The sequence below is a fragment of the Pectinophora gossypiella genome, chromosome 2 (genome assembly GCF_024362695.1).
Source record: "Pectinophora gossypiella chromosome 2, ilPecGoss1.1, whole genome shotgun sequence".
In the NCBI taxonomy this organism is placed as follows: Eukaryota; Metazoa; Arthropoda; class Insecta; order Lepidoptera; family Gelechiidae; genus Pectinophora; species Pectinophora gossypiella.
The window spans coordinates 1,418,010-1,430,623 of NC_065405.1; the positions used below are offsets into that span (position 1 = coordinate 1,418,010).

Here is a 12,614-nt window from a genome sequence, read left to right on the forward strand (position 1 = left end):
TTCAGTGGTACATACTTATAAAGGCTATATTTATTCATTACCAGCGAGCAAATACATGACATAAATAACCTATTTACGTCCCATCTTTGAGCACAGGCCTCGCAATCAACCCCCCTCCGGTAGAGCATACTCCACCACGCTGCTCCACCGCGGGTAGGTGGTGTTTTTACGGCTAATAGCCGGAACCAACGGCTTAACCTGCCTTCGTGCTCTAGTGATTAGAGCGTTGGACTCACGAACTGGAGGTCCGGGGTCAATTCCCGATGGGGACATAGTTGAAATCACGACACCAAATAAAATTGTTGTTAAAAATATTAAGCAATATATTCCAACATTAAAAATACTTACAACGTAACAAAATGCATTCAACATTTTATATCGAAAATAATGTACTTATAATAACATTAATAACTTGATTAGTCGAGAGTCGCTTGATGCTCAACAACTTGCTAACTTGCTTGCTTGCTTGCCATAAGGCAGATTTGTCAAGGATAGAACTGGGGGGTTAAAATGGCCACATCGAAGCTATTCATCTGAGAAACCATACATTTGTTGACTTTGCGATTACGCAGTCACTTTCAAATGCCCAAATGTCAAATTTCAAAATTGGTTTTTAGATCAAATAGGGACTTTCGAGGCTACATTCCCCAAAACCAATATAGATGGCGTTGTACATTTTTAACGTGATAATTACCTATTTTCTCATTGCTCGGGTCTCACGGAGGCATATCCAAAAATAATCATAAACTGCCTATGTACGTCCCACTGCTGGGCACAGGCCTCCCCTCTATCAACCGGAGGGGGTATGGAGCATACTCCACCACGCTGCTCCACTGCGGTTTGGTGGAGGTGTTTTTACGGCTAATAGCCGGGACCAACGGCTTAACGTGCCCTCCGAAGCACGGAATAATCTTACTTTTTCGGAAAATCAGGTGATTCAAGCCTGAAAAGTCCTTACCAAACAAAGGACAGTCTCACAAAGTGATTTCGACCATGTCCCCATCGGGAATCGAACCCGGACCTCCAGATCGTGAGCCTAACGCTCTAACCACTAGACCACGGAGGCCAAAAATAATCATTGCTTGATATTTGGATCGAATATGGTATAGATGTTGCTACCTATATTGCTTCTCTTTGTTGTGATCATAATAATAATGGGTGAAAGATGTGCTGTGCCTGGGCGTAATAAGATAAAAGATGCACATGTCTGTCATCTATGGAGTTATAAGGTTAAAATAAGGCAACTCTGTACAGTCATGAGCAATATAATGTACCCACTTGAGGACTCTGTCGCACTAACATATTTGACATTTAGTGAGACTTACAGTTCAATTTGTCAAAAAAGTTAATGTGACATGATAACAAAGTGTATACATATTAATGCTCGTGACCGTACAGTGCCATCTATGTACGTCATTGTTCCAATGTGGCATTCTTATATCCCCTGTTCCTCATAATATTTTTCATGTGACATGTGACAAGAGTCGGTAGATGTAGTAGATAAAATATTGTCATATTTTATAAATAAACTTCATCGAGAATCTTTGATCGCTCTTTTCAGAGAACGCGTGACTAATATCGTATCATAGAATAAGGAATAATACTATGTATAGAACGGCAACTCTCCGCTCCCCACCAGCTAGCGGCTGGGCTAGGTTTACTTCAACAAGTAGAAAAATGTAATAATAAGTGCGACATTTTGTCACGTTTTTTTACGACGTCACAGGTCGCTTTTTCATACAAATTCCATTGTAATTTCGTATTTTGACGTTTAGTAAAAAGTACCTGATTTGTCTAGTTGGAAACTACCCTATTTAAGCCATTAATCAAGAACTGAATTGAAGTTTAATTTACAACTGTATTTACCTTTCTAACACAACCATATACTAGGGAATATTCTGCGTACATGAAATCAATGGTGGCTATGACACCATTACTTGTGTTTATTTCTTGTGTTATGTAAACTAGGAACTATATTGAGAAGTTTTTGAACATCAAGTGACAGAAAACATCCGTGGTGACGCGGAGTCGCCGGCGGAGGCCTAGGCCTCCTTCCTCAGAAGAACTTCACTCCTTGGTTGTCGTCAAACTCCATTAGTTCACATCTGCCCTTCTTCTCTAGAGATTTCAGCGCTTTTAGGAGTATGTTCATGTCTAGTCCGTGGAATTCTGGAAAAAGAAATACTATTAGGTACCTAACATAACATAAGCTCAACTCTATAGGTATGCCAATTGAGGTAGTCAGCAGGATGAACTAAGTACCCAAACCTCACCTAGCTTTCTCTTAGAATACTAGGTGGTGCGCCGTCTATAAATCGCAAAGTAGCCTATAATGTTGTTTTTTATGTGAAATAATTCAATCATTTACATAACATAATTATCATAGATAAACTTATTGAAGGTTACTTAATTTAACATTTTTTAATCTACGTCATTATGCAAGGTGTTATGGCTGAGGAGGAATGACAAGAAACTGCACTATATTGCAAGTTATTTAGTAACTAGAACATATTTAACACTGGGCTTTTTTATCATTTTGGTAATCATTAATCTTACTTTTAGAAGATATGAATGCATGGGATTAACTGTCTGAGAACTGATATTAGGCAGCTAAATTATATTTTATGTTTATATATATAAATTATATTTAAATATAAACTATATTTTATGTTTAATGAATGTCTATTTTTTTTAAAGAACGTCTAGGGCCCTGTACCGAGGTTTTTCTTGCAGCTTCTTTTCCCCGGCTATACAGGTTGTGAGAAGCTGCAGTAGTTTTAGGCGGATGAGACGTTCGTTATGTAAAAATTAACGATTCAAAGTGTAACTATGTTACCTATTGAATAAAGATATTTTTGAATTTGAATTTACAATAAGCTTATTTATATAAAGAGTTATTGTATTGTAAGAGGCATACCTTCATCAACGGTGTTCTCTCCTTCCCTCAACTCAAACAGTGTACACACCGAGTTATTCATGCCATTATTGCAAGCCCAACTGTACACCATGTTACCCCATTCATCCAGTGAATGCCAATATATCTCCCATACGTTTTTACTCTTATCTATAGGCGCGGCCCGCCCTTTCCTTGCCATATCTTCTAGAATACTCGATATAGCATCCTGTGACAGTTTTCTATTGATCGACGCATTATTAAATAGGGGAGTATTCAGTGATTCTCTTATATCTATGGTTGATTGTTTGTTTGCTTTTAAATAATCTGCTATGAGTTGCTGCCATGCTTCCAACTGTTTCTCTCTTGTTTCCGAATGTGGCTGGATTCTGGAACAAAGAGAAGAATGTTGAATACAATGGAGCAACAATATTTTTATGCACAAAGTAGAAAATCAAAACAGAAGTCAAAAGCAGAAAGTGAAATGTAAGAAGTCCCGCAGCTGTGCGTTGTGAAAATTTCATATATCTTGGTTTTTGGGTATAATCATCCTTTTTTATTACACCCAGGCACAATTACATCTTCCACCCATTATTATTCTGAACAAAATAAGGTGAAGCAATACAGGTAGCCACATAGTTATAAATAATTAATAAATATAATATATAATAATAAATAAATATAAATAAAATAAAAAATATATATTTTGAATAATTATGTACCCGAGTAATGAGAAAATAGGTAATTATCACGTTAAATCTGGACAGCGCCATCTATATTATTCTTAGGGGGTAGTCTAGAATTCCCTCATTATTATGACTTGTCATTTAGTTCCATTGAAATCCGCGGGACTTCCCTCGTGGAGTGTCTATCACAGGTTTTTTAACTAGATGTTTTATATTAAATATTTTTTACAAGATATTCTTAACTCATAAGTTACTTGTTTATGATTGTTGGTATGTGATACTTACACCAATAATTTATTTTTGTGCTGAACTGAGGTGTTGCTCATAGATTTCTATCAGTTTCCTTTCAGTTCTCACTCTTTTCACCAATGTCTTCATTGGTTTCGGTTCTAGATCTGTGATTGATATTCTGAAAGGTACTTTGTGTTCTCCAATTTGTATTGTTGAAAATCCTTCCTCAAAACTTGTTGAGAAACTGATCATAATCGAACAATCTTTCGCCACAGCAGATATTGGGCCTAAGATTTCTGGGTCTGTTGTAGAAATAAATGTATTTCTGTTTTCTGCTATTTTTAAATCTATCTTCTGCTTTTTCACTCTATCGATTACTGTGTGAACATAGTCATAATCTTCCTTACTATTTTTAGTATCTAATTGCAAGTATTCGGAGAGTTTTTGTAAATATAACAGTTTATGGAGGAAAGATGTGCTGTTTAAGCTATTTTCTGTATCACAGTGTGTCCTTCGACTTTCAATGGTCTGTTCAATAGGCAGTCCTTCAGATTCTTTCAAGATACTATGACATTTGTCATAGCCGCTTAGTAAAATTTCAATAATAAAGTCTAAAAATATATTCAAAGAACCCCCAAATACTTTCATATCTTTTATTGTATTTTCCAAAACAGTCTGACTGGATTTCTCATCATATATTATGTGCCCATTTTTAAATACCTTAAAATTATTTTGCGGATTTCTTATTAGGTTTATTAATGCTATTTTCATTCTATGTGTATCTCCTGAAAACAGGTCTAGCGGGCAGTAATCACTAATTTGGTCTATTTGTCTCTCTTGCAACTTCAGAAACTGTTTCAAACAGTAATAACATTTCGAGAACTTTTTAAAATGTGGTGACATAAATCCTTCTTTAGGTTTCAGTTCAATACAAAAATTTGTATCGGAATTTGCGTTTAATATTGCTAGATTTATATCTTTGATAGCATAGGAACTTAACGCAGATTTAAACTTTCTGTGATTTGGACGGAAGTCAACTAAATTCCTACTCAGCTCAATAAGTTCATTAGCAGGAATTTCTACAATATCTTGTAAGTAATGGTCGTTGATGGCGAGCAAGGGAATCATCACCAAATTAACAAAATCGACTGATCTCCGAATTGTTTTTAAATCTACAGGATTTCCATCTTCCTTAATTAGCCGCAACACGTAATTAGTCTCCAGTATATGAAGTACAATGTGGACGTTGCCTTCGTTGATGTACTTCCAAGATTTTCCCAGAATACTCATGTTATCAAATGTTAAACAAGCCTCTACTGTGTGATGAAGAGAAAACGGATTTACTTACGTAAAAAATGGAGGAAAGTTATACTGCCAAGGCCACGATATTTCTGCCATATCACACACTAAATGTTCGATTAATTACAATTTTTGTAACAGGAAAATAAAGGTTTTATTGTTTGCAAGACGCCCAGCTGATCTTATTTTTGACAATGACAATAATGAACGACGGGAATGAATGAATGAAGAGAACGAAAAAGAAAGGGTCCCAGTCACAGTAATAGTTATTGGCTATAGTTCCATGAAAAAGTTCTGCTAATCCTCAATAGAGGGTACTAGTAACTACAATTATTTTTTTTACATGATTTTTACTATTATATCAACGCACCACAATTCTACTTTGTCGATGATTTGTTGTTTTGACAATTTTGACATATCGAATTTCTGATTCTGCAAGATTTTTGGGTTTTTCACGAAGAAAACACACGAACTTCCAAATTTCGACATTGCTATGTTACTTCCTTGTGATTTGTAAATTAGGATAGTTATTACGATGATTACGCTTAATAGAAAGTTAAAAAAAGAACATACGGAGCCTAGCAATGGTATTACTACGGAACCGTGTAAAAGAATCTCTGTGAGGGACAAGTTGTTGGTGAAAGAAGTGCAAGAGATGAATGAGAACCTGCCGACAACGTGTACGGTGACGTTTCAGGACCCCAACACGTTAAACGAGTTCATTCTGACGGTAAAACCTGACGAAGGTTATTGGAGTGGAGGCAAGTTCAAGTTTAGCGTATTTGTAACAGAAGACTATAATATGGCGGTGAGTATAGCTCTAAAGCCCTATCATAGCATTCAGTGTGGCCAGTTACTTCTATCAAATAGATTTCATTCATTAAAATCAGTTATTTTAAGTATTTGCCATTGTAAGTATAGTGATTAATAAATGTGTTAAAATACCCCCTTCAATGATAAAATTTTCATATAGTTACAACATTCTATAAAACGTAAGTTCCATACATGGTCAGGAAAGAGGAAATCTTGAAGACTGTTACATGTTACTTATAGGAACATGCTACACCAACAAGATCGAGGCTCTTAAATTATACTGAGCATGTTGTAAGAGTTGTCAAAAGTTTTGTGCCCCATTGTGTGATCAGATTACACTACCAATAATGCCAATAACAAGAATGTCTTTGAACTCTTGATTCCTCTGCCTACCCTAGTAGGTAGTCTTGTTTTTTTTTGTACACATACATAGCATAATTACCTATATGTCCCACTACTGGGTACAAACAAAGTTTACTTTAAGGTAATTCTAGACAAAGAAAAAGAAAACAAAAGGTGGATTTATCTCTGTAAGAGATCTCAACTAAAAAGAATCTTATCACTTTATCTCTGGGTATACTATAATAATAATTATTGTTTAATAATTTCAGCCACCTAAAGTGAAATGTCTCACGAAGTTATGGCACCCAAACATCAATGTAGATGGGGATATCTGTCTATCTCTCCTGCGGCAGACCTCAATAGATGAACATGGATGGGCACCGACGCGGAGATTGAAAGATGTTGTATGGGGCCTCAACTCTTTATTTACGGTAAGCAGTAGCTTTTGGTTTCCTCTATTACTTTATCTTTAATATTGTTACAGTTGTTTTTGGTTATTGTACCTACTCATGTGGCAACCCACAAGTACGTATGATGGCACCCTGACTTCCAACAAATTTTCTACTTAGCTTGGATGTCAGTGGCCCATGCTTTGTGCTATGTTCCAGCTAAACATATGCCTTAATTTTGACTGTAATTGTTGGCAAAAATGATTTTATTCATTTATTATTTTTCTTACTCAAAAATGTGTATAGAAAGAAAACAGAAAGTAACCTAAACTCAGCTGCTGGTGGGGAGTGGAGAACTGTATAGAAGGCAGTCGCCTTCTATACATAGTATTATTCCTTATTCTATGGTGGCATGAACTCTAACAATAATACTGTTGGGCACTTGGGGTTATCGTAGATAAAATCATTCTATTTTAATGTTCTTTTTATGTTTCTAAGTCAAAGCAAGTGTTAATACTTACCAATGTGTTTTTTGTTTGCAGGACCTTTTAAATTTCGAAGACCCTCTTAACATAGAAGCTGCAGAGATGTACAGGAAGAATAAAACAGAGTTCCAAAGCAAGGTTCAAGAGTACATAGCTATTGCCAAGGGCAATAGATGAAACTTGTGTTACCCACTGTTCGTAGCCACCCTGGTAACATTACTCTCTCTCCAACACTTCATACATCACCATGTTTTGTAGTCAAAATGTAATTAATACTCCAAAAGTGATATCTTGCTTTCTAAGGAACAGGTTCTCAAGTTTTAATTAGGTCTGTTCACAATGGTCCTAATTCCTGCAGATGCCATCTAATTTTATTTTAATTTATACCTGTCACTTTCTTATCCGTTGAAAAAGAATGGGACAGGTAATCGACAGGCATAAAATGTATGGAATACACATCAATTTTGAGCAGAAATCTAAATCTAAAACAACCGTCTAATAGTTTTACATCGGCCAATAACCCGACAGAGTTAAGTAGACAGCACGTCAAACAGGTTCCATACCCGCGAGATGCCTATTTTATTCGCCCGTGTCATTCATTCGTTTTAAAATTAACTTGTTGTCAATCATCCGTCCCTTTCCTTTTCGGCGGATAAGAAAATTACGGGTATAACTTAAAATAAAATTAGGAGGTGTCTGCAGGAATTTGGGCCAATGCCTCTTATGAATTTTATTATTTTATAATATATAAATCATGCGAATTTTATTAATCTATTGGAATGCCCAAAAGCCTTATGCCTGTAATTACTTATGTTGTGTAATTATTAGTGTTTTGTTTGTGTATGAAATGTCTGGTGCTGGTAAGCAGCTGAAGTGAGGACATCTTGTGTTGGTTGTGAGATCAATGACCAACTTTATCAAGTCATTATTATTATATCTAGATAGTTTGATAATTTCACACCTTGAATAATATAATACAATGTCAGACAGTCCTTGATATAATCAGTCACTATCATTTTTTTGTGTCCACAAAGTTTGTTTTTCGGGATTGAATAAAATAAATAACGATTTTATTAAATTAATGCTCGTTTATTAATCGCTTAATACTGGAGCATCAAGTGTACCAATTAGTATAAATAGTAAAAATTGTATACAATAAATAAATAACTTAACAATATAACAAAAGTTTCGTAACAAAATCTCCATTATGACTAGATTTTCGGGTGATATACAAAATGTACATGGTTTCATGAAGTATGTATAGTGTTCTGTTTGATGGTAGGCACTTAGCAACTCAATGATACTTTAGAATTCAGCCTTAATTATAAAACTTGTTAATTCTACACCAATCCCGAACCGAACATATATTATTATTAACTTTAATTTCTATATTTAGTTGCAAAGTGGCTACAGACCGACAAGAGAAAGAATATTTCCTTTTGTGACGCATCGTCTGTTGATAAATCTTTATTATCACTTTATATGATATTGCATTTTAATTTGATATAGGTACTGTTCAAAACATTGCGCGATTTCCCTTTATGCATTATCGTATTGAGGACATTATTAATAGACAACAAGGCGACGAATAATGTAAGAAGAGTGATTTTTATGAATATATATTGTAGTAACAAGTTTAATATTAATAAGTACAATTAATATTAAACTTTTTTCAGTCATCTAACAAGTAAAACTGAAAAACGTCGCCTCCCAAATACATGAACTTTTTTACAACTTTTTTATGTAATATCAGACTTAGCCCAATCCCAATTGGGAAATAGTCAGTGAGTTTATGTCATGTAAAATCAGACTTTAGGTACAACAAAATTTCAACATAATGTCTCTTGTCGGGGAGTGAAGTATGTTATAGTATGGTCGTTTAATGGCTTGAGAAGGTGGTTTGCAGCTCGTCCTGAATACTGTTGGACCGCGTCAGCAGCCGCGGCGACACTTGTCCAAACGCCTTGGTCACTGTGTCTGCTTGCGACGCCTCTGATGCCTTCCTCTCGTGATACGCGTCCGAGAATTCCTGCAAGGGAAACGACATTTTCATTATTTTTATGGCGGACCCAACTAGTTCCGCTTACATTCAACAGATGGCGCATATCAGTCCTGACAGGCGAACCTGAAGAGCGATATTACATACTTCAATCATGACTTAGGATTCAAACAAAAATCGACCGATCAATCAATCGTGATCGTTGTTTGTAGAGTCATATATGCTGTTTGTCAAAATATTCTTATAATATTGACCATAAACATTATTTTTGGCAGAAAGAATATGTCCCATTCAAATTAAGATCATAGTGCAGTTATATTAAGGTCTATTCTTTTAAACTCTGTTGTTGAGTCAATTCCACGGCATGCGATCGTACTATCGCTCGCTCTAGCAAATGACGGTTAGAAAGGGATAGAATCATAGGAAACTGCGGCGCGGCCAGATGTAGTTCAACCTTAAATAACGCTTGATTTGATTGACGCACCTTGAGCCTGTTGCCGAGGAAGACAGCTCGCTCGCGCTTTTTGTTCATGAAGTCAGACTGTGTCAGCCACCGGTGCTCGTAGCACTCCTCCGTCAGCGGCCTCTTCAACGGCACCTTCTTGAACAGGAACATCAGGAACCGGGTCGCCTCCTGAATTGACAAAACGTTATCTAATCTTAGCGTAAAGGGTTTCACAAAGAAATCAGTCGCATAAATTGGATCGTGTACTAGATTCAAGATAAATTATGAAATTCTGATTACTAAATAAAGAAAGATCTAAAACTAACGAAAAACATTTTCTTTTTTCTATTTTACTTATTTATGAATTTGAATCAAGAAAAATGTAATAAATCCGCTATTTTGTCACATTTTTCTATGGCGTCACATGCATGCTTTTTCATACAAATTCCATAGTAATTTTGTGTTTTGACGTTTAATAAAAAGTAACTGATTTGACTAGTTGGAAACCACCCTATTGCACCTGCGTACTTTTACTTATGATAGTTTACAGTTTATATGGACAGTATCCAAATCCAAGCGAGATTATTGTAATTATGTATTTGAATTTGGATTCATCATTCGTCCCGACAGAGCCGTCTTTAACCTGTCGGAGCACTAAAACGTGTAAAAAATGTTTAATTTCAAAAGAACACTCCTGACTACATTACTTTCCGAAATAACAATATCAACGAACGACTAACGATTCATGATTCGATTAACGATTGAGAATCTGATAGGAGCTAGAGGGCTCTGGGCCCTTGCTTAGAGTGCCCAGTGGAAAATATGCGTCTGCGCCGAAATAAAAATTTCATTTTCCCGAATGTTGCTAGCGCTGCTCCTCTGGGCATATTTAGCTTCAAATCCTAAAAAAATCTGTAGCTGTCGAGAAGTCAGTGCTAAGTCCTAAGACCAGCTTGAGTCAAAAGCATTTAACAGCGGTATATTACCTGGGTGATCTCCTTATACAGATGCTCAAACCGGTATCTCACGAAGGAGATGTTCTGTTTGGTCTCAGGGTCGTTCTGGCCGCGGAAGGGGGACACGCCTGATAGCATGATGTACGTGAGGACGCCCAGCGACCAGATGTCTGTCTGCGGGAACGCTGGCTCGTCGTTTATTATCTCCGGCGCTGAGGATAGGGAAATGGAGGTTAAGTAAACCTCGTTTAGATACCATGTTACATAAGGTCACGGCTATATCCCAATTACGGTAGCCAGAGGTGAATCCATCGGAAGGTGAACTAAGTACCCACACCTCTCCGAGCTTTCTGTTAGGCCAATGTAATAGGTGAGCCGTATCGCTGTCTTAATGGTAGAGCCAACTGTGTTAGTGAAAACTGCTTAAGATAAATTAATAACTCATTGGTGCAAGTCCGATACTGGGGTTTGAACCGGCGCTCCCCGTTTGAGAAGCAAGCCGGTGAACCACAGGAACACAGTGACTACATAAATAATTTCCTGTAATTATAATTTCTCTACCCACCCGCAGTGAAGCAGCACGGTGGAGTATGCTCCATACCCCCTCTGGTTCATTGAAGGGAGGCTTGTGGACATAAACAGCCTGTATACGTCCCACTGCTGGGCACAGGTATAATTTCTTAACACTTAATTCTAGTTTTTTACTCAGATGCCAGCTGGAATCAGAACTATTTATTGACGTGACTCTTACCTTTGTATTCCAAATCACCGACTTGTGGTACACTGGTACCCAGTTTGGTAACTTTGTGTGCTGAGCCGAAGTCGATCAGTTTGACCTGGATGGAGCGAACTGACGCCATGACGACGTTGTCCGGCTGCAGGTCGAGGTGGCAGTACCCTCGCCAATGCAGGTACTGAAGACCATCCAGGATTTGCGTCACGATGGTGGCAACCATCTGTTCCGTGTAGTCGTGACGACTAGACAGGTATGTGAGGATATCAGCTCCTTGCAGCTTCTCCAAGATCAACGCGGACACAGGAGAGCCAGGCGCTTGGTAAGCCGCTAGTAAACTGGATATCCTTTCGTGCCTGAGCCTCCTCAAGCATTCGAACTCTCTCTGAATCTGGACTTCTGTTTCGGGACGGCACTCTAGAATCTTGGCGACGACCACGTTGTCGTTAGTTTTGTCAACGCCCTTGACTACGATAGAGAATTTACCGCGCCACAGCTCGGATATGAAGCTGTAGCGTTCCGTGAAGGCGGCTGATGTGTCCCAGTCGATGGGGCTGTCTTCCGTGTTGTAGTTCAGATTCGGCCTCTCATCATCAAGGTGCACTTCTTGACCAGATTCAGTGATCATTTGCAGATGTCTCATCGCTTTGGTGACCTCAATCTTAGGCGCGCCGCTGTCTTTAGTCTTGATCAGGTGAGTCGGAATACCCTTATCGCTCCAGCCGATCCTGTTGCGGGAGGACAGGCGGAACTGGTAGCTAGTGTCGGGCTTGAGTTCCCGCACGACAAAGAACTCGTGGTCAATGTTGTTGGCAACGTCCTTCCACTCGAGGGCGTCGCCTTCTTTGTACTGCAGGCTGTAGCAGATGACGGGCGAGTTGCCGTCGTATTTCGGTTGCTTCCATCGCAAGAGGACTTCAGTGTCGGAGACTTCAGCGGCTGTAGGACTGTCTGGGGCATCTGGGTTGGTAGCTTCTACTACGCGGGTGCGCGCGACGGTCTGCCCGACCTTGTTGCGCGCGACCACCTTGTAGAAGCCGATGTCGTGGTGCATCGCCGACTCGAACTTGAGTGTGGAGCGGCCCTCGTCGTCCTCGATGATCTTGATGCGTTGGCCCTCGGCGATGACCATGTCGTTCTTGAACCACTGGATGGAGGGTCTGGGGTCGCCGACGGCGAAGCAGGACAGTTGGGCAGGCTCTCCCTCCCTAGCAAAATAAACGTTAATTATCAATGTGGGATCATCAAAAGACACTTGTAGAACGTTTCCAATTTTGTCCCTTTCGAAATATTTTAGTTGAGAAAAAGTAGCGTAACAAACTCCTCAACAACGCCGTTTTATT

At 38.3% G+C, this 12,614-nt stretch overlaps 3 protein-coding genes across 9 annotated transcripts in view; 1 reads left to right on the plus strand and 2 right to left on the minus strand.

Moving 5' to 3' along the window:
- Positions 1-294: 294 nt before the first annotated feature.
- LOC126373793 (vacuolar protein-sorting-associated protein 25-like) lies at positions 295-5,325 on the minus strand. Of its 3 annotated transcripts, none has more exons than XM_050020105.1 (3): positions 5,159-5,325; positions 2,918-3,282; positions 295-2,169 (listed from the first exon to the last, which is right to left on the minus strand). In XM_050020105.1, the coding sequence occupies exons 1-3, from the start codon at positions 5,206-5,208 to the stop codon at positions 2,057-2,059; spliced, it is 528 nt and encodes a 175-aa protein (XP_049876062.1). In that variant the 5' UTR covers positions 5,209-5,325; the 3' UTR covers positions 295-2,056. The 3 variants fall into 3 exon arrangements, with proteins under 3 accessions (XP_049876062.1, XP_049876071.1, XP_049876056.1); XM_050020114.1 differs by lacking the exon at positions 5,159-5,325 and adding an exon at positions 3,865-4,031; XM_050020099.1 differs by lacking the exons at positions 295-2,169; positions 5,159-5,325 and adding an exon at positions 3,865-5,149 and having other exon boundaries at positions 3,152-3,282.
- A 197-nt stretch (positions 5,326-5,522) lies between these two features.
- Positions 5,523-8,220, plus strand: LOC126374047 (NEDD8-conjugating enzyme UBE2F-like). The gene is made up of 3 exons (XM_050020501.1): positions 5,523-5,917; positions 6,534-6,695; positions 7,196-8,220. Exons 1-3 carry the CDS (start codon positions 5,645-5,647, stop codon positions 7,313-7,315), a joined length of 555 nt encoding a protein of 184 aa, XP_049876458.1. The 5' UTR covers positions 5,523-5,644; the 3' UTR covers positions 7,316-8,220.
- The window catches only part of LOC126373495 (obscurin), a 141,030-nt gene continuing 136,622 nt past the window's right edge, over positions 8,207-12,614 (minus strand). For all 5 annotated transcript variants that reach the window (XM_050019656.1, XM_050019650.1, XM_050019652.1 and 2 more), the window contains 4 exons: positions 11,290-12,479; positions 10,569-10,750; positions 9,622-9,771; positions 8,207-9,167 (listed from right to left, as the gene is read on the minus strand). In XM_050019656.1, the coding sequence (XP_049875613.1) occupies positions 9,018-9,167; positions 9,622-9,771; positions 10,569-10,750; positions 11,290-12,479 (1,672 nt within the window). In that variant the 3' untranslated portion in view covers positions 8,207-9,017. The remainder of the gene's footprint in view (positions 9,168-9,621; positions 9,772-10,568; positions 10,751-11,289; positions 12,480-12,614) is intronic.